Source organism: Megalops cyprinoides, chromosome 20 (assembly GCF_013368585.1).
Source record: "Megalops cyprinoides isolate fMegCyp1 chromosome 20, fMegCyp1.pri, whole genome shotgun sequence".
Lineage (NCBI taxonomy): Eukaryota > Metazoa > Chordata > Actinopteri > Elopiformes > Megalopidae > Megalops > Megalops cyprinoides.
Genome location: NC_050602.1, coordinates 8,329,256 through 8,349,981, shown reverse-complemented (window position 1 = coordinate 8,349,981; position 20,726 = coordinate 8,329,256). Strand labels below are relative to the sequence as shown.

The window sequence follows — 20,726 nt, the reverse complement described above, 5'->3', positions numbered from 1 at the left end:
GTGAGGTGACAAAGAAAAATGCTACATAGATCACCACCGAAAGCTATATTGTTTTGTGTAGCTTGTTTGTCTAGCTAGCTATATAGTGAACAAGCGACTATGTGTAACTAATTTATTGAAAAACCAGTTATCAGTAATGCAAATAATGTGCTGTAACCTGATGTTCATATTCACAAAAACATTCATTTTTCATTAAAATGGTTTTTCGGATAGCATTTCATTAAAAAAAGGCTGCTGGCATCTTACAGATGGAGGGCAGGGGCAAATCCCTATAAAACTAATGAAAAGACTAAGAAATGTAGAGTTTTCGCACTATGGTTTTCTAAGCTGTTGTTTAGCAAACATACCATCTTCAAAAGTGACGAGAGCCACTTTACTCCTTTGCGTTTTAGATCAACAGTGAAAGCTGCTTTTGAATGCCTATCAAAGTTTTACCACAATCCCACGATCAGTGACATGCTGGGTGAAAAACAGTGGGCTTGCATAACATGCAAGACATTTCACATAACATTGCCTATAAAGATAAATATTACAAAACTGGCCAGCCTTTCTGGAAAAGCAGATGTAGTCCTATATTGTAGTCCAACATCCTATATTAATGGTAATAGGCATTGAGCATACATTTTATGAAACCATTTTTAGAAAAATTGATTTCAAACTTTTAGTTGACACTTGCAATTTCATATTCAATTATTCAATTAAAAAAATACACATTTATTCAAAGGTTTGTATTTGTTGATTTTGCAGAAATGGTTTTACTTGCAAAATGAATTAGACTCCACATACATGGAAATACAGTGAATTATTAATCACATTAAAAACTAAGACAATCGCAAATACTTAAAACTTGCAGTAAACTGTCAGATTGTTAGTTGGAAATAAAAAATACAGTATACATATACATATAAAACAGCTAGTCAAAAATGTCCTGATCTATAATCCATGGTTTCCACGTTTGTTTTCTTTTAAAGTACATAATATACAAAAAATTAAACTTTTACCTTAAAAGTTTAGCCTCCTAAATCCCTGTGAATTAAAGAAATAGCTCAACTTATACAGTAAACGGTAATTCTCTACAAGAAGAGTAGGAGCAAAGACAAGACAGGCACATCTGACAGAGCAAGTAGAGTATCCTTGAGAGACAACAGGGTTTCAGAGATGTGAGATTCAAGTATCACGATGCCTAGGAGGCTGGCAGACTTTAAACAAACAAAAAAAAAACAATGGGCTGTAACCTACAGCTGATTTGAGGGGATGTTTCTAAAATTAAATTAAAAAAACACTACAAGGTTCACAATCAGCTGTGAATACTGGTCTGATCAGGTCAAGGCATCCGTGATTCAAGAAAAAAGGACAATACGTATTCGTTCTAACAGTTTGACTGTTTATAGGTTTTGGAGTTTGGCCCTCAATCAGTAGGAGCATTGGGGGGCGGAGTTCTTGAGGCCTGACTGACAGCTGGGTAATACAAGAGTTCATAAGGCCAGCGGAGAAGCCCCTCCCTTGGTGGGCGGAGTCTTTTGTTTGTGGGCTTGGGGTATGCAGGGACACTGCCCAGCAGTCATTGGCTTGGCGTCTTTTGCAGGGCAGGGCGACAGGTTGTTGGGGGGGGGGGTTGGCACAGCTCAGCAGCAGTGGGTGTAGCTAGCGGTTGCTCTTCATCGCCTCCTTTGCGGCGAGGATGAGAGGCGTCAGGCTGGAGAGGGGCTTTGCCATCTTCAGGAAGGGGTGCTGCAGGTGGTGGGAGAAACGGAACAATAATGATCAGGAAGTCAGTGAAATGCATGTCATCGCCAAACTCCCCCTCCCTGTTTTCTTTGAGTCAGTCTGGTACTGGTGGAGTTGTACTCATGATGTGGGTGCACCGTGAACAAGCAGTTTAACTTTTGCTTCATCGCAGTTGACTTTCAGCTCACGTCATGACAGCTATGAAAAATAAGTGTTAATTCTAAACAACGATTAAAAAGAAAACAGAAGTATTAACATGTCAAATCACCTGAATGTAATTTCAACAGACCTAGTAGCATTGCCTTTTGTTTTACACATTTAAGAAATGAAAACAGTCACATGACATATAAACAGTTAAAGGCAATGAGTCTACAAGTTTTGCTTAATATTAGTGCATTGACTGGATTCAGATCTATGATGGCTTTGGGTGCGGGTGTGTATCTCAGGTCGGGCGGGACTCACCTGCAGCAGCTCCTTTCCCCCGCCCCTCTTCTCCACATCCATCTCTAGACAGCGGTTCAGGAAGTCCCGGAAAATAGGCGACAGTTTCTCCGGGTTCTGGAGCTCTGGGGTGCCATTGGTGGCAATAAGGTACAATGCCTGATGAGGGGTGAGGGAGGGGAAAGAAGGCAGAATAAATACTGTGAGCAAACAGCAGACACGCAGAGTCCAAAGTGCTTTCAAACTCAAGGCAACTCACTGAAAGGGTGAGATGTGGGCCTTTATGTATAAACGGGTGACGTCTAGAGAACACTAAGCAACTGAAGCAAATATGTCACTTCACAAGACTTCATGTCCACTCTTCCTGCCTGGTGCCCTTTTGGAATTTAACTCTCCAACTGCAGCTGAATGAATCTGCTTTGATTCTGTGCCAAATCTGGTGGACAGTGGTCACCAACATGCTGAGCTCCATTCCTAAGGGTCCAAGACCACCATTCAAGTCACTGCTTTAATTGGCATCCTGGTGTCAGGATGCCAGTCAGTCAGTGGTTTCACCGGCAGTGTCACATGTATAATGTGCCCTTTCAACACTGACACAGGCCAAAAGGTCAGCTGGATGGGCTTCAGGAAAAAATTCTGCAGCTTTAACAGGCATCTCCAGAGTTCCTTTTAGCATCTTCTTGAGGCACGTCATACACAATCAATAAGAAAAAGTGCATTATAGAATGCCGCAGTTCCTAACACCCAAACCCTTGAAAGGTACAGCACTTCATGTTCATCTGTGATCCTCCCAGAGACCATGTTCTCTTTCTGAAAGACTGCCCATTGTCGTCTGTTCCCCTTACCCACGCTGACCCCACTGCTATCTGCAGGAGCGGAGGACCGACGCCCGCTTACCCTCAGAGGGTTCTCGTTGAGGTAGGGGGGCTCCCCCTCCACCATCTCGATGGCCATGATGCCTAGGGACCAGATGTCCACCTTGGGCCCGTAGGCCTTCCGGGTCACGACCTCCGGGGCCATCCAATAGGGGGTCCCCACCATGGTGCTGCGTTTACTCTGCTCCGGGGTGATCTGGGCACAGAAGCCAAAATCGGCTAGAAGGAGATGGAAAGACAGGATGTCAGTGCAACAACAGCCACCACACTCCATAAGGACTGACATACAGCATCTGTGTACACACAGAATGTGAAAAAGAAAACAAAACAGACCTTAAGTGGTATCCTACCGATATCATTTATTCGTTAGGCACATGCTCTTAACCTTGGGTTTCTGACACAACTCATTTGAAGAGCTGTGGTTTTTCTCTTGGACAGCATGGGGGCAGGTTCCCCACGGACCAGCAGCTGCCAGAAGTCAAATGACTTATGCGGCATACGGTCATTTGGTCCTCAGCCCAGTGGCCCAGCCCCTCCATCTCCCACACAGGGGAAACCCAGGAGCCCTGCGTCCGAAGGAGAGTACACTCACTCAGCTTGACGGACCCGTCCATCCCCAGCAGCACGTTGTCGCTCTTGATGTCGCGGTGGATGACCTGGTTGGCGTGCAGGAACTCCAGAGCTTGCAGACACTGCGGGGGGGGGGGGGGGGGGAGAGAGAGACAGATGTGGGAGTGTAAACACAGTAAGAGTAAAAGCAGACAAGTATCAAACGGGCACTGGTCAGGAGCTGAGCAAGAAGTTCACATTAGCCTACTGGTAAGTAGGTTAACAAGGCCACTGTCGCTATGTTGGAGAGAGCCGCTGGGTGAGGGTATGAGAGACACTGCCCTTTTCTGACGTTGCTTCTGCTACTCATAGCCAAAAAGCTGTGCTGGCAACAGTTGGGGGAGGGGCGTTGCTCTCAGTCTCACCTCTCTGCAAACAGCGGCGATCTGAGCCTCGTCCATGCAGGTTTCTGTGACTACATCTGTCAAGGACCCGCCGGCCAGGTACTCCATCACCACGAAGAGCTCCTCCCCCACCAGGAAGCTGTGGGAGCAAAGAGACGGGTCTAATGGGCTTACGGTCCAGCCGTCATCGCCATCACCACCACTATCGTGATCATCATCACCATCACCAATGCTATCGAAACCATGATCATGAGTCCCACAGTGACCTTCATCATTATCATCATCATCACCCGTTTCATCAACTCCATCACCATCAATGCATGACCATCATTGTCGTCATCATTATCATCATCACAAATGCCATCACCACCATCACCAGCTCCACCGCCACCACCGTCTTTATCAACACCACCACCAGCACCACCATCTTCCTTGTGACTGCAAACGTTACCTGTCCAGGAAGTTGACGATGTTGGGGTTCTTCAGCTCTTTCATGACCAGGATCTCGTTGATGATCAGCTCCTTCTTGGGCTGCTTCTGCAGGTTGATTTGTTTGATGGCCACCTGGGAAAAAAAGCACACACAGCACTGCCCTTCAGCCGCAGAGTCAGAGACCCCCATTCTCATGCTATGCAGTCTTAAGCAAGGGGGCGATCATCCGTATGAGTGCGACAACATGTTAGTCTCACAGACACAACTACCACTCAATTCTGTTAAAAAAAAACCTTAAAGTTGCCAGAAACTGAGATTGATGATTGTCTGTCAATCTGTGCTCAGTCTTGAAGTGGGTAAATTGGATGGAGAGTCAGTAACCCTCAAGGTCACACTGACTGATGGTCAGTGAGTCGACATGCAGCGACTTGTGCTATGGAACAGGCGTCATTCTTTTCGAGTCAGTCGAGTTTCGCTTGTGTGGATTATGTGACCAGTGGCTCACCTCCTGTCCAGTGGCAACATCGATAGCTGTGTACACGGTGCCTGATGCCCTGTGAGAGAGAGGGGGCAAGAGAGGCGTTTACACCATGTCTGGCCCTGAAACTGAATCACTTCTTCCTCGTCCCACAGTTTCCAGCTCTAAACTGACATTGAATCTCTTCTTCCTCATCCCACAGTTTTCAATTTCACTCAAGATGGTGACATATTCTGTTTCATGGTCACCACACCCACCATATTTTGCACTGTTTAGACGGACACAAGTCTCCCATTTTACCCCCAAATGACGTATTGCCAGGGACAGACGACTGACTCAGCTCAAAATCCACCCCTGTGAAGAAGCATAACTCACCCTTGTCCAATCTTCTCGTATCGCGTGTACTTTTTCTTGGGATCGCCAATACTGACTATGGTCCCTACAAGGAACAACAACAAAATGTTACTTCCTTTTAGTCTTTAGTGTTTGTGACATGCTGACAGGTTTGCTATTACCACTGGACTGACAGTGGCAGAGTTGTAATGCAACAGGTTGAGATGAAAGTAGCATATGAGCTGGTAGGTGTATTGTGGGTCTGTGTGCATGCAGCTTACTTAAAAGAACCTATGGTAGTCCTATAAGGAGGAATTAAAAAAAAAATAAAAAGTCAAAAATCCTTTGGTTTCACACATTTTAAAAGTCACCCTTTTATGGGAGTTGCTATGTTGCTATGTGTTTCCAGACCTCTGGATGCTAATTTCATGCTCGGAGTAGATATGTTCAGAGTCGATATGCATGCCAGACAGTAATTGTAAATTAAACTACTGACATTTAGTTACAAAAGACAGGGGCCCCTGAAATCTTTCTCAGCTGAAATTGTCAGGCATGTAATGCTGTATCCCTGTAAGGGATATACAAATTACACCCCTACCAATCTCTCATGTTGTGATAATGATTATGGCAGGCAGTAAATAAACCTACTCAATTTCTCCATGATCTCCTCGTCGGTCATCTTGCCCTTCTTCTTCTGTTTGTCGGCGCCCTTGGAGGCGACGTCTCCGTCCGGGCTGACCGCTGATGGGCCGAGGGGGTCGACCGAGCGGGTGTACACCTGCGGAAACACGCGGAACCGGTCAGGATCCCTGCTGCCGCTGCGGGGTCATACGGCGGGAAAAATGTAGCAATCAACAAGGCGGCCGCTCGGCTCCAACTGCTACAACCTGTCAGTGTCTACGTGGGTGTACTTCACTGGAATTCCCCAGTTTGGACACAAATTACAACCACACATTATGGCTTTTTATATGGGTGGTGGCTGTCAAAAAACTGTACGCAGGATCATTCCCTGGGCCTGGTACATCCCTGAAGGAGTGTCCATAAAGACCAGCGTGGGGTGCACTCACGGATTTGGTGTGTTCCGGTCGGGGTGCCACGATGGGCGGCGGGGCTTCGTCGTCCTCATCGTCGTCATTGTCTTTGACGTTGGGCGGTGAGGGTTCAGTGCCCTTCTTGGCAGGCTGAAACGGACAGGTCTTTGAGAATCTGCCATCATATTTAGGACTCATCTCATATGCATATACATAAAAAGGCTTGAGTTCTATCTACGTGTTTCATCATTGTGAAAACACAAATGTCTCAAGGGTCAACAGTAGAGATAGGAGAAAACAAACCACAATGGTTAAAAGACAGAAAAGGCTTGATTTGATAATCAATGTCAGAAATTCACATCATGTGGTAGCTACATAGCTCCCATTCTGAGATTCATGAAGGTTTAGTCTACCATCACCAATTCAGACATGGTTATGCATGCTTTATCTCTAGCGTTCATACCTAATGTAGCTCACAAGCATGTTAGAGGACCAGTGATGAATCCTGTGTAAGAAACTGTTTTTAAAAGGGCTTTTAACTCACAACAATGTAGGCTGAATACTCTGAAGACCTGCTTAATCCTCCACTTAATGAGTCTGGAGATTGTGTGATCAGCCATTAAGAGCAGAAAGGGAAAAATCAATATTGCACTCACCAGCGGCGTGTCTTTGTCTGTGGGCGGAGAGTGGAGAGGATTAGTACTGAGTTTAAATAAGCAAGCCTGAACTTAGGAGGTTCACTCTTAATTACAACGGATACACTTCAGCATTTAGTATCTCACACACACCGACACACCCTTTCTTTGTGTCTCTCGGTGTTTCTACATGGCAGAGTTGTTGCACAGACACACACACACACACACACACACACACACTCAAGCTCACTAAAGAGGAGGAAAAGCTTCACATTCCTGCACAGGCACACTTACCTGAAGAGGAGAAGCTGAGGTATTTCTGCTTGCCGTTGCCAGTGGAGTCGTAGAACTTGAGCACGTCCAGCACGGCCTGCGGGTTCTTCTTCTGCTCCGACTTGGTGATGTTGGAGGTCTGCAGCAGCCGCGCCCACTGCTCCGGCATGCCCTGGGGAGAAGGGTGGGGGTGTGGTCAGCGTCTGCAGGAAGGTGAGGGGGCGTGGCCAGTGAAAACACTATAAGCATGGCCTTCCTCGACAGTCATAAAAGGCACCATTTTGAAGCTTACAATTATGCCTTTTGAGCGAATTTCAAGGAGACATGATAGGAGAACACAGAGTGTAATAAGTGGTGACAATGGTATGCTAACTAAAGGCAGAACAGGGCTAGCTTGTCTGATCAGGCACAAGTTAATCAGTTGCGGGCAGCAGGGTGGTACTGTGGTAAGGAGCAGGGCTTATAACAGAAAGGCTGCTGGTTCAATTCCCCCGCTAGTGAACTGCTGTTGTGGCCTTGGGCAATGTAATTAACTTACAATTACCCACAATTATTCATTCATAGTCCAGCTGTATAAAAGGATAAAATTGTAACCAATCTAAGGCACTCTGAATAAGAGCGTCTGCTAAAGGACAATGATGTAATGTAATGTAATCAGTTATGACTGAGGGGGTTCAAGAAAAAAGCTCAAGGCAGAATCTGCCCATAATTGCTGAGCTTGGACCAGATTCCCCAACCACAGTTCCACCTATGTTAAACAAAAAAACTGGTCCTAGATCAGCATTTAGAGGCAACTTTTGCCTGGAAGAAGACAGACAGCGTTCCTCTGTGTGGAGGTATGACGGACTGCAGTGCAACATGCGGCCAGAGGGGGCGCTGGATGCATCACTCACTGTGAACTCTCCAGTGACGGCATCGAAGCCGACGTGGATGGTGTGCTCAAAGTCCGAGGGGGGTGAGATTTCGGGACGCTCTTTGTCCTTGTCCTTCTTCCGGCCCACTACACAACACATGACAAGTCAGAGCCAAATCCCACTGAGCAAGACTGCCGAGGTTATGAATAGACTTAATCGCACTTCTCAGCATTCCTAGAAAATATGCGCCCCCGCCTTGCCTTTCTCAGCTCCGGAGAAGATGGAGATGATCTTGTTTCGCGGCTTCCTCTCCTCAGGCACGGAGGGCAGGGGCTTGGAGCTGTGATTGGCCGACAGCGCGTCCTTGCCGCCGCTGCTGAAGATGGCACTGCTCATTCTGACGGGTGGGGCCGGGGGCTTGTCCTCCAGCTCTCCGTTATCGGACATGACAGGGGCGCGCCGGAGGGGGGGGAGGGGGGAGCGAGAGGGGGCCGCAGAGACTGACCTGCGGGACAGACACACACAGGAAGAGGGTCTCAAAAGGCTCCCCAAGGGGACAGTGGTCACTTTCGCTTCACGCCACCGCTGCCAATATCGTCAGCAATTAACAATGACGCAGCTTTCAGATAAATGCAATAACATTTTGGCTGTGGCTGGAAGTAGCAGTCCCGAGAACAGTCCTTCACTTACTGCCATTCACTGCAGAGTGAACTCAAAGCAAGTTACCGCACTGCACTGCTACAGGGTGAAAAGGCCTACAAAGCAGTCACTGCCATTTAGTGCCTGTTCTGGTCTCGCTCAGCTGATGAATGCTTGCTATGCCTTCAAAATAACGCTGGCTTCCTAACACAAGCCTCAGTTAGCATTGGTATTGTGAATCAAAAGAGGAAAACTTTCTCTGCACTACATTCAGAAAACAGGGCAATCCCTGCCCAGACAGCCTTCCATGTCTGGTGTCAACTGCAGGGAGAAGCGTTCTCTCTCACCACAACTGCATTGCATACATTACTCTAAGTCACCTGACATTAGATACTTTGATCTAAATTTAATGCACGGCTGTCACCAGACGAACTGTAAGGCGTGACTCAGGGTGAACACACACGGCAGGTCAGGATGTGAACTGTGAGCTCAAGAGGAGTACCAGGCCACTGATGTTGTGGTATGTAGGTGCACCAGGAACCATAGGACATCTGTTATCTGTGGTCACATCCGTTTGCCTCTCAGAGCAAACTAACTCCAGCTGCCTCTAAAAGGGGAACCCTCCTCAATAACAGATGCACCATGCATTCTGACCCCCCTGACTGGCTTGGAAAGCAAAGATCTCACTGCTAACAGATATTCCACACATTCTGACCTCAATCAGCCCTGGAAGGCCAGATTCTTAGGTAAAACTTGTGTCACATTTGAGGAATTGTAGCAATAAACTCAATCCAATCAACTTTTTGTCAACTAAAGTCAAAATTATGGCAATGATTTTATAATCACTAGCAGCTGTCTCATTTCATCTCCAAACTCTTTCCTCTTTTATGTTCTGGTTTGTTTCCATTATCAGTTTTTCTGTCATTCACTCAATCTATTTCATATGTTAGTCTTTGTTCGTCTTAGTCGTTCTAGTTTATTTTATCCTGTTTCCCTTTCATGAAAAATTCAATGTTCATCCAAACAGTGGTTAATATGTTTGTTTTTCTTAATAACATCATTGTGTTGTCTTTTCTTGGTGCTGACACACCCGGCTATACAACCTCACAGAATTAGACTGCATATTCATTGTGGAATATACCCATCATTGCCAAATGACTGGTGCCTTTCAGAGGACATTAGTACTCCTCCTACATAAATGGCGACAATCTGAGAATAGCCATGTTTCATGTGATGTCATCTTTGAGGATAGGCATGTTCCTCACATCCAGTCCCTTTCCAGCTGTCTGCCATCTCTCCTATGGATTACCACAACACCAGACTCTCACTCTACTATGGTATACAACCACGGGGGATTTCACAGCAAGCTGTGCAAAAAAAAAAAAACTCCAGCTCTCACAGGAAGTCATCACTTACTGCATCCTCTTTGTGTAAAGCAACAGGAAGAAGCGAGCGGGTGACAGTCATCGCTGCGGGTGATGGCGCACTGTGACCCAGAGCGCCGTCTCTGCAAGAGGAGGCTGATAGACTCGAGGAGAGGGCAAAGTTTCACACGAGAAAACGGCTGTATGCCACACTACTCACAGAGACCCGCATTCAGATTAATATTCCAACGCTATGGCTCCTAAGATCAAACCCGGCTTTCCTCACCCAGCCCGACAATGCGCTGTATGAAGCTGTATCAAACAGCTCTCTCTGTGCAGACAACCACTTGCTGCAAAGATATCTGAACTCACTCACTGTCAGGCAGAAGGAATCAATGATTTATTGACTACTTCACACAGGCTTCCCAGGCTCTCCCTCCTGAACATTTGAACATTGGGGACAAAAAAATAAACCGGATACTGAGACAAAAAAAAAAAAAGAAAAACCCAAGCACTTGAGCAACAATCAAAGCAATCAACCAGCCATCTCATGCTTGAGTATCTGCACATTCAGCACAATTCCTAGTAGCAAATGGTAAACACCCACACAATGGCCAAAAACCGCAGACGCCCTGAAATGTACCTCAGACTAAATACTAGTTCTGAATAGCCCAAATTGCCAGCTTTGACCTCAGATTGGTAAACTGACAGATATTCCAAAGTATGTAGCTGGATGTTACCCATTTGTGCCGCCGTGCACAAAGGCGATGATGATGCACTGCTAATTTTCATGCAGAAAAAGAGCAATATCTATTAATATTAATATCAATATCTATTGATATTAATAATAATATCTAATAATATCTAATATCTAAGGGGCCTAGCCCAAACCCTGAAAAACAGGTGTGGGCAAATACTTTTGTCCATATAGTGTACACACAACACACACACACACACACTATATTGGTATCCGCATTGGCAATCGGCCAAAATGAGTTTGAAAATATCAGCATATCGAATATCAGCAAAAATCCAATATCGTGCATCCCTAATATCCATGTTACATTTAAGCATATGCATGCTTTGATTAATGCAAAATATTTAAAGGCAGAGTTTTCGCACAGTGGCTTTGTTTAATTCTGGTTTCGTTTTTTCACCTTACCCAAATTGCTAGGCCCAGACCCTCATAGTTCACCGTTGCTGCAAAGCTTGTTCACACTCTATTTCCCCTCATGCCTCCGGTCGGGTTCTGTGCTCTCAGGTCAGGTGTTCACACACTGCGTTCAAACAGCAGTCAGTGTGCAGAGATCAGTCTGAGCAAAAGCTGCAGGCCCTGGGATCAGAGGAGCGCGTCTGCGTTCAGACAGTGGTCGCTGCGCTCGAAGATACGCTGCGGTCAGAGACGCGGTGGTAAGGCGGTGACCCAACACTTATCACAGCAAAAACCCCCCATCACATCGTTTCCATTTACCGTCTAAATCAGAAGTCACAACTGTAATTTGGAACACACCATTAGATTTTGTTACCATAATCCACATTAGTAATTACTGTTCCCTTTGTGCAATAGCAAGGAGATGCCTCTGAGTACAGGTAGCCAACAGTCTCAAGGTTAATCCCAGCATGAAGCACACATGTACTTTATCACAGGGCCACTGCCCATAATGCATCTGATGAGAGTCAAGCAAAGAGATAATGGGTGCTAAGCCTCATTAATCACTGAAACAGGGAGCACAGATTTGTTTGGGGACAGGAGCAGCGGTGACAGCGTGAGCCCCTGAGACCGCCGGTGGTGGTCAGGGGTCCCGCCCCGGTGCGCGTGCTGGGTCTCACTCTGAATGCGCCTCTGAGGGTTTGTAACCTGCACAGGCGACGCAGACAGACATGCACCGTCAGCCACGCTCCCTCCATGCCCTAATAAGGTGAAAGCTCGCGCATGTGCCCGACCGCAGCTCAACCACCTTCCCCCTCTCCAGCACTGCTTGCTTTTCTTTTTCTCTCTCTCTCTCTCTCTCACACACACACACACACACACACATTCCCTCCCTGCTTGATCATGCTTTTCCTGTCGTTCTCTGACCTATTTGAAGGGCAAAGCTTTCGAACAAAATTCACCCCCCTTGTGTGCGCCTGTGTCGGACCACAAACCCCATCAGTCACCTCTGCGAGCTCAGTCTGATTATGAGCAAAGAGCGGACAGGAAGAGCTCACGCCTTCCTCCCCCACTGAATGACACTTCTCCATACCACAATAATGCAAACCGTCTTCAAAAACCTCACATGCTTCAACCTGCCCATTATCAAATGTCACCCTTTTAGCTGTGATCGAGGATATACTTTTTTTACTCTTGACAGAGGTAAAAGCAGTCTAATCTGTAAAAGTGGCAAATTCACTCACTTGCAGAATGTCTGCTAAAGTGTAACATGGCACATTCCACCGTAGCCTTCAACATCTAGGAAAGGGCTGTTCACTCGTTCACAAAGAGAAGCAAGCCTCACAGACACAACGGACATTAATCTACTTCAAGGCTTTCCTGAGCCAGAGTGTGGAAGAACCTTACAGTGATTAAGCTTATTTCCGGTGAACTACAATCTCAATAGGAAGCTGGATTGCTCCAATTAATCATTCATGACTTGGATCACAGTCATCACTTGGATTATAAATTCTCATGTAAAAGAGAGTACAAGGGTACAAAATTCAGGGAAGAATGTACAAAAACTCTGAACAGACAACAAATAATGATAATTATTGCTGGTAATGGTTGTCATTTCTCATAAAAGCAGGGTTTGATTACGGGTGCATTTTTGTCTAGGTGGCCAACATTCCATTTTCAAATAATTTGAAAGGCATATTCCTTTAACTTACTACTTCTGCTACCTGAGGGTGAGGCCTTACACTACTCTCATGACCATAAGGTGAAGCTTGTTCAATGGCTGGCAGAGACAGGAGCAAGTACCTGTTTCACCACAATGATTTCCTTACACAGGGACGCAAGTGGAAAAACTTGCCACACTAAGCATCCTATCTGGTTCTGAGGCAAGGACATATCACAGATGCAACCGAAATGAAGTTAAAGAGGTTCCGAAAGCATGGGCCGAAATCTAATTGAGCGAAGGTCAGTGAGCGCGGTGGCCTATACGGCAAACAGGGTGCTCATCCAAAAAACGGGTACAAATAACAGCAATGAGGCATCCTTGGAACGTCAACTGCACAGAGTGGTTTCAGAGTAATGACAGGGTTAGAGGCCATATCCAGGTCTCTGTCAGGGACAAGCAAATATGCACGTGCACATACATGCACACACATAGGCATGCACGTTCACGTTCAATGGGCGGCAGCGTAGCATAGTGGTTAAGGAGCAGGACTTGTAACCGAAATGTTGCCGGTTTCGATTCCTCACTGGGGCACTGCTGCTGTACCCTTGGGCAAGGCACTTAACCCACAATCGCCTCAGTAAATATCCAGCTCGTCAGAGCAGGTCGCAGGTCGCAGGTCGCAGGTCGCAGGTCGCAGGTCGCAGGTCGCAGGTCGCAGGTGCGGCCCACTCGAGCTGAGAAAAAACGTCAGCTTCCCGCTCACTCTTGCTTTTTTGGCTCCGTTATTCACACGCACGCACCTCTGCTGAGAAGCAGGAAGCGGTTACCGCAGAGCCGAGAAACACAAAAGAGCGTTACGCTCTGCGGCCGTCACAGCTGCCCTTGTGACCTACAAAGAGGAAGACGGCAGCCAGCGCGGCCCTATGAAACTCCGCTCCGCGCTATTGTGAGGCTGAGCCACATCTCACCTTAGAGGAGTGGGTGGCGGGGGGAGGGGGGGGGGGGTTCAGAGGGAGAGAGAGAGAGAAGGGGAGGGGAAACGATACAAAGAGGAAAGGGGGAAATGGAGAAAAAGGGAAGGAGAGAGAGAGGAGAGGAAGAGAGCTGACAGCTGTAGGGTGAAAGACAGACTGAGACGCGTAGTCAGAGCGAAAGTTCCGACCCTCTGATTTTCGGAACATCCAGACAGCTCAGGTCCTCACCGCTGTAATACCCATTATATTGCTGTTATTTCTCTCGCTAGTAATGACCACTAACAGACAGACGTCTGCTTCAATGGCAATTTATTTCATAAAACCCCCTTTCATCACTTCTTGGACTGCTGTCAGGAACTTCTGATGCCAAAAGCTTATTTCTCCCTTTGGGAAAAGGCACAGAATTCTGGCTTCTGTCCATGTTAAAGTGTGAAGCTAACATTGGGTGCAGTGAAAAATAAGCACACCTCACTGGCCTAGCGTATGCTTGCTGGTCGCCCTTCCCAACAGCCATCTGACAAATCAATTACACGATAACTCAGATCTCCAAGGTGAGAGAGGCTATAATTTCTCACAGCGTTGTTCCGGTGAGGTTCAAGTCAAATCTCTGCCTGAACAAACCATACATTAGTATCCGGTTTCAGAAATCAGAAAGTCAGTTTAACAGCCCTTCAAAATGTATGACGGCAAAGAGAGAAGACAGAATGAATGGAAAACGTGTTTCTGCCTCAAACATTTCAGTGGTCCGTCATGGCCTCACCCCGAGTGCCCCGCTAGGGTCTCTCTACCAAATTAAGTGATAGAGAGAGAGAGAGAGAATGAGAGGAAGAGAGAGAGATGGGGAAGAGACAGAGAGAGTTGGGAGCAAGAGAGGGGGTAGAGCAAGCCCAGGCAGATGGGAGGACCTCATTCCAGCGCGGTATCGGGCACTGCAAGTATGGTCACGTCTGCCGCTGCGCCACAGAAGTGGCTCCCTGAGGCTCCGCTCCGGCTGAGGGTCAAACCAAGCCTGGATTCCACTGGCCTTTCTGGGCTGTGTATGAGCCACCCTAATGCACAGTGCCCCACAGTAACACGATCTCCAGCACGAATCAATGCAATAATCAATGGAAACCAGACCATGACGCCTAGCTGAGAGTAAGCCCTGAAAACAGCTCCTGGCTATGGCGTGTCACAGTGTAAACAGGCAGGCTACAACTCTGTCTGGGATTGGCCAGCATACCGTTAGCCCGGGTTACCTTGCTGTGCAATCACCTGTTTGCCTCAGGTGCTGGTGACCTACAGTGATTGCAGGTTAATGGAAAGTCTCAAGGAGCCCACAGCAAATCTTAACTGTGATGCATGATTTTTCCCAGCATGCTCTCTTTCTCACAATTCATCTAAAACTATGTCCTCTGATGCACAAGATTGCGGCCTTCAGTTGAGCTCTTATCAAATGCAGCTGCAGTGGTGGATACCACAGGTCTAAAGGCAGTCAAGTTTGTCTGACAGAAACAGAACCAGCGACTGTGCTGGTACGTTAGAGGAAAGGAGCAGGTGTGGGGAAGGAGAAATAGGTCACCGATCGCCTGTGCTGAAAAATCGCTGGGAAACTCACTGCACTACGCAGCGCATCCAGGAATGCACAGCTGGAACATGCACAAGCTTAGGGCGTGGCCCAGCTCCCAGAAAGCACCTGGCTTTCAAATGTTCCAGTCAGGCATCAGACACAGCACTGAACAGACAGGGTTCTGGAATGGCATGGTGCCAGCTCGTGTGCACACGCACTCCAACGCCCACACGCAGAGTTGAGATTTAGATGTTTTAAACGGGTTGACCTCACAAACTCTGTTGGCAAGAATCAGGAGGCTCAAAGGACACACTACATGCAAAAACTTGCCAGACTGCAAGTTCATTTTACAGAGGGTTACTCCAAAATAATGACTGCAATACACTGAGGTTTGGATCCATTACAGAGGTAATCTGCTGACACCTGCCTAAATTAATTATTTAACCTTTCAATTAAGGAACTTTGGAATTCTAAAATGGTACCTTCCTACACATAGGCTAAGAGATGGCAGCTGGGGTAGCGATAGGCATGCTCTGTACCAGGGAGGAGAGCCAGACTGGCATATTTCGTCTGAGCCTGTATCCCGGGCAACGACCAGAAAGCAAGGTTTCAACACGATCGCTCGGTATGAGAGAGCCACGGGCGTGAGCGTGTGTCTGTGTGTGTCCGTGCTCGTAGCCATGGGCCACGTTTCGTGTCCGTGCATATCTCAGGTGAGCTCAGCCGCGCTTTGGAGGACGCGTGTCTTGAAACTCTGCAGAGCAGGCATGCCTGTTCGGCGGGCCTTCGAAGGCCTGCAGGCATGCCGTTTCACAACTTCTCTTTTCTCAGCAGAGAACATGCCCTCCTTTGCATCACCTCTGACTTCACGCTGTGGGCAGCGCAATCTGAAAAGACCCACAGCCACACATATCACAAAGACGTGAAGGAACTGACACCTTATGCACTGTACTGCCACCTCTCATTAGACAGGCCTGTACGCATAAACTTCCTTGAAATGGCTATATTTGTTGTCGTTCCACCTGATCCATTTTCATTAGTTTTCTCAACCTCTTCAAAGCTAAAGCAAGGCTGGCAATGTCAGTAACATTCGACTCTCTACACCCCCCTCAACAGCTGGTGCCCCCTTCCCACCCTAGTTCCGCAATGACTCGCGTCCCTAAAGCACAGCGTACACAAACACAACTGGCCAAAAACCACTAGACTGTTTTCGTGAGTTCGGTCTTTCCCCCTCCCACGGCCGTAGACGCTGACAAGGCGATTCTCGCCTCATTAATCACGGGCAACTCCGACGCTGCAGTGTCCTACGGGACCACTGGCTTGTGTGAGCCACCAGTAGGGAGGCAGGCAGCTCGGTGTTCACTGTTCTCAGTGTCTTCCATGGACAATATAGAGGTGGGGGGAAGCAAGCCAGAGGAAGCCTGGAAGAGGAAACTGTGATGTGCCCCCCCACCCAAGCCATTAGCAAGTCCAGAGAGTCCCACAGGCCTTCGGCTCGCAGGCAGACGTGTTTGTTTTCCGCAATTACCGCTTGACGGGGGAAAACGTAAACACGGTGAGGTCATAGACTTACTCTGGCCCCCAGGCAGAGTGGGGCGAGGCTGTTCCCGTGCCAACCCGCCCACGCCGGCGCATGCCACTTGACCCACGGTGACACTTGCGATTTCCCTTTTAAATCTCCCCCCGCGCGTGTGCCACACACGTGTCCCGCTGTCCCTCCACAGCTCGACAGATGCTTAGAAGGACTTAATAAATGAATCCTGGGAAAATAAGCCTCACGCAAGCCTTGAACGACAATAAAACAACACACAGAAGAGGCAGACCCAGACAGCAGTCAAGCCCTCACCATACTGACATGCTGGACATTCAGAGCTTGACAACCCATCTGAGCAGGTCCAGCTCATTCATCAGAGGGGTGGTAGTGTAGCATGCCAGTAAGGAGCAGGGCTTGTAACCAAAAGGTTGCTGGTTCAATTCCCTGCAGGTGCACTGCTGCTGTACCCTTGGGCAAGGTACTTAACCCACAATCGCCTCAGTAAATATCCAGCTGTATAAATGGATAGCATATATAAGTTACAATTTTTAAGTCACTCTGGATAAGAGCGTCTACTAAATGACAATAATATAATGTAACGTGGGCAGGCCACACACCCACTCTTTACACTGCTGCTCCCAGTATCCAGAGGGGCAGTATCTCCCTACTGAGACCCAAGGGTGACAGCCACACAGAGAGAAGTCTCTCCAGGAACAAGTAAAGAAATGTATGCCTACACAAGGCACAAATCACCGCATCACAAGAATAATAATATGCAACGCTGGTGGTTGTGTCATGTTGTCTAACCATTCAAAACATGATTCTGGTTTACTGTACATGAGATTTACATTAATCTTAGCCGGCAACGAACATAGACACCTCTCTCTCTGCTGTAGCTAATCGGGCCTCATATGCGTGCACTGTGATTGGCCCGGCCGACGCCGTCAGCACAGAAAGTCACTTCCTTCCAGTCAGGGTCCCGCAGAAGCGGTAGGTCACGTGGCGCGCTGGCCAATCCGGCGCGAGGCAGCACTGGTGCGCGGCTGCCACAGACCTCGGTGTGCAGAGGAACTGTTTACAGGAAGGGAGACCGGGAGCCCTTTGTGTTTGCGAGCGTCTATAAAAGGAAGTTCTGAGCCGGGCTTCCTGGTGTGAGGCAACCGGCCCCAACGCTCCTTCAACCACCCCCCCCCCCTTTCTAATTCAATTCCATTTCCCCTTGGAGCCTGGTGAGGAAAGCGCAAGCCTTTTAGGATAGCAGGCTACATCCTTACGCTTCCTCACCCCGGATGCTTTCAATCACAATGTGCACCTACACACTGATGGCCAGCAGCTATCAGCAGTAACTCCCCACCCCCTCCCCCAACACACACTCAGACAGACACACACACACACCCAGGATGCCATTCTGCAAACTCTTGCGTGTCATTTCCTCAGCTTCCTCTCATGAACAGCAAGCTTCAGACATCAGCTTGCTAACGTCATCGCTGGCCTGTCTGACACCTCACTCTGCAGGTACCACTTTTCAACAGCTGTGCATGCATGTTTCCTCTGGTCTGGTGGATGGATTGCTTTGAGATGGAAAACGAAAACAAAACCCTTATTCTCTTCCCTTTGCTTCAAACCTGAACGTTTAGTCAGGAAGGTGATGCAATATTTCTCAAAGGCTCAGCTGCAAGAAACTGAAAACCCATCTCATCAGCTAAAAAAGCACACAACGTATCACGTGTTACCACAGACGGAGGATATCCACCCGAATGAAAATGCAAGACTTTCGTGATGTAGTAACAGCTACCGACAACTAGTTTTTATTTCCTATACAAGACACTTGCCAACCACATGTTCAGGCCTATTGCATTTCTGCTACTTTCTTCTTTGCACCCCAAAAAACATCTTTTGATCTTGTCAGCTTTAGATAGCAGGTTATTAATCAGGTCGTGACATTAACACTGCATTGTGGTCACTAGCATAAGAGAAAACAGGCTGGGATTTTGACACTGTAAAATCCCTCACATACAATACACCAGTAAACCGCTCCCGAAGATAAAGATTTCCTCATTTCGCCACTGGTTTCACGTCGAGATGTTTTTTTTTTTCCTTTTTCCCCTAAAATCCCCTGATATTAACACATTTACCGACAAAAACCAACCTCGCCCGCCAAATAACGTTACTTTAGCCAGCTGTATAACTGTCTTGTTTAGCACTGCTCCCCTTTTCTGGGAAAACAAGCCGTGTCATTGTAATAACTGCCCTCGAAAACCGAAAATAAACATACAAATATAACAAATGTAAATTCCGAAAATAAACACGCAGTTTAGTTGGCTGTCACAGCCAAGCAGCCGTCGCAAGCTTAAAATGGCTAGCCATGTGAAAGCGTGACTAACCAGTTAGCTCCCGCAACCAATTATAATTCGCTCTTAGTAAACTAGCGTATTTAGCTACCCATCAGATTACCTCACACTGCACTGAAGAAAGCAAAATAGCGAGTAAGACAAGCTACGATTGCAATAAGGAATGCCCTAGTTTAGTCCTCTATTCGGAAGCTTTACTAACACCTATCCTGCGCACTGATTCAGCGCTTGCTATCCAGCAAACTTCCTACTCATGAGTTTCGCATCTCTATTCATTCAAAGTGCTGTACACGCTAATTAAACAATTTCATTTTACTATTAGTCTGAATCAAACATCTACTTTATTATTTTAGAAGTGGCTAATGATAATAATAATAGCTGACCAGCTACTCACCAGCAAAACTCTGCTGCAAACTCCCACAAAACTCCTAGAAGTTGGCTCCGCCTCTTCTGGGCACCACTCCTGGGTTTGTCGGACCCTGATAAAAGTCGATTGTTTTGTACGATCCCTGTGTTAAATGAATATTTGACTTCAGCAGAGCTAACTAAGTTGTTTTTTTCTTGAATTCGTTTTATTCTTTTATCTTCTTGAACCGGGGAAGCTACGCAATGGCGGAGGGGAAGCGGAACTACTGACCCAACCCAACCTCAACATGTTATTAGCTACTGTCTAAATCACGCTCGCTTTTTAAATCTATGCCGTGTTCCTAAATGCTTAAATATAAATTGCACACAGAAAGTCAGTTCAAAAGTAAATTTCAAATTATTACTGCAATTAAAGTCAGAATTATGACGAAAACTCACCTTTTAGTTAACCGGAGAGCATTGTGGGTAGCGTAGTCTGATTTTATCTTCCAACGTAGCATAAAGCTTCCAGCTGAGGGGAACCTACACTATAATTCCCAAGATCAAGTAGAATCCACAGTGTCCGCGCTGTTGCTCACTGGAAAATGTAGTTCTACCGAGTTGGCCAATAAATTGGAAGTGAGAAAAAGGAACACAAAATTCAAAAAGATCAAATTATTGACGAATGCATTTAAATATAGAGCTGATATTTCTGAACAGGACTGCTCAAATTTCACTCTAGACCAAACAAATTTTCCGGGGTGTGTCAACAATTAAAACTGAAGTAAAAAAAAATCCATAATAAGGAGGGTGCTTCTTGGTAGCTGTAGGGGTGGGGTTGGAGTGCTGCATTGATTGTAATGTATTATCACTTCCAGAAATAGCTGCATACTGAGCTCATGCTACATATTGAACTCAGGCAAAAATGTGTGACAAATGCAACAAGTACCCACATGAACATTTGTATCATTGCCTTTTAATTCCAGCCATGTGCATTTTGGACATGCATAGCTGTAATTTTTTTCCCCATTCTGTGCACTCACATTGATCCTCCATTTTCATGTTTCCCCCGTTAAGAGTCTTTTAGGGATGGACTGCCAAAACCTAAGGTTCTGGGAGTACAT

The 20,726-nt window shown here is 46.9% G+C and overlaps 1 protein-coding gene across 1 annotated transcript; it reads right to left on the bottom strand.

Moving 5' to 3' along the window:
* Positions 1-1,344: 1,344 nt before the first annotated feature.
* LOC118795448 (serine/threonine-protein kinase PAK 2-like) lies at positions 1,345-19,869 on the bottom strand. Its single transcript, XM_036553911.1, has 15 exons — positions 19,652-19,869; positions 8,294-8,538; positions 8,073-8,179; positions 7,201-7,351; positions 6,928-6,944; positions 6,308-6,421; positions 5,889-6,018; positions 5,283-5,346; positions 4,935-4,983; positions 4,449-4,561; positions 4,019-4,136; positions 3,637-3,736; positions 3,067-3,263; positions 2,191-2,328; positions 1,345-1,731 (listed from the first exon to the last, which is right to left on the bottom strand). Exons 2-15 carry the CDS (start codon positions 8,478-8,480, stop codon positions 1,645-1,647), a joined length of 1,572 nt encoding a protein of 523 aa, XP_036409804.1. The 5' UTR covers positions 8,481-8,538; positions 19,652-19,869; the 3' UTR covers positions 1,345-1,644.
* Between the last annotated feature and the right edge of the window lie 857 nt (positions 19,870-20,726).

Excerpts from the sequence above, each read along its gene's own strand:
- LOC118795448 (XM_036553911.1), bottom strand. The coding sequence starts at position 8,480 with ATGTCCGATAACGGAGAGCTGGAGGACAAGCCCCCGGCCCCACCCGTC. Across the intron at positions 6,019-6,307 it reads GACCGGAACACACCAAATCC|GTGTACACCCGCTCGGTCGA; the intron begins GTGAGTGCACCC and ends GTGTTTCCGCAG. Across the intron at positions 2,329-3,066 it reads TCAACGAGAACCCTCTGAGG|GCATTGTACCTTATTGCCAC; the intron begins GTAAGCGGGCGT and ends ACCCCTCATCAG.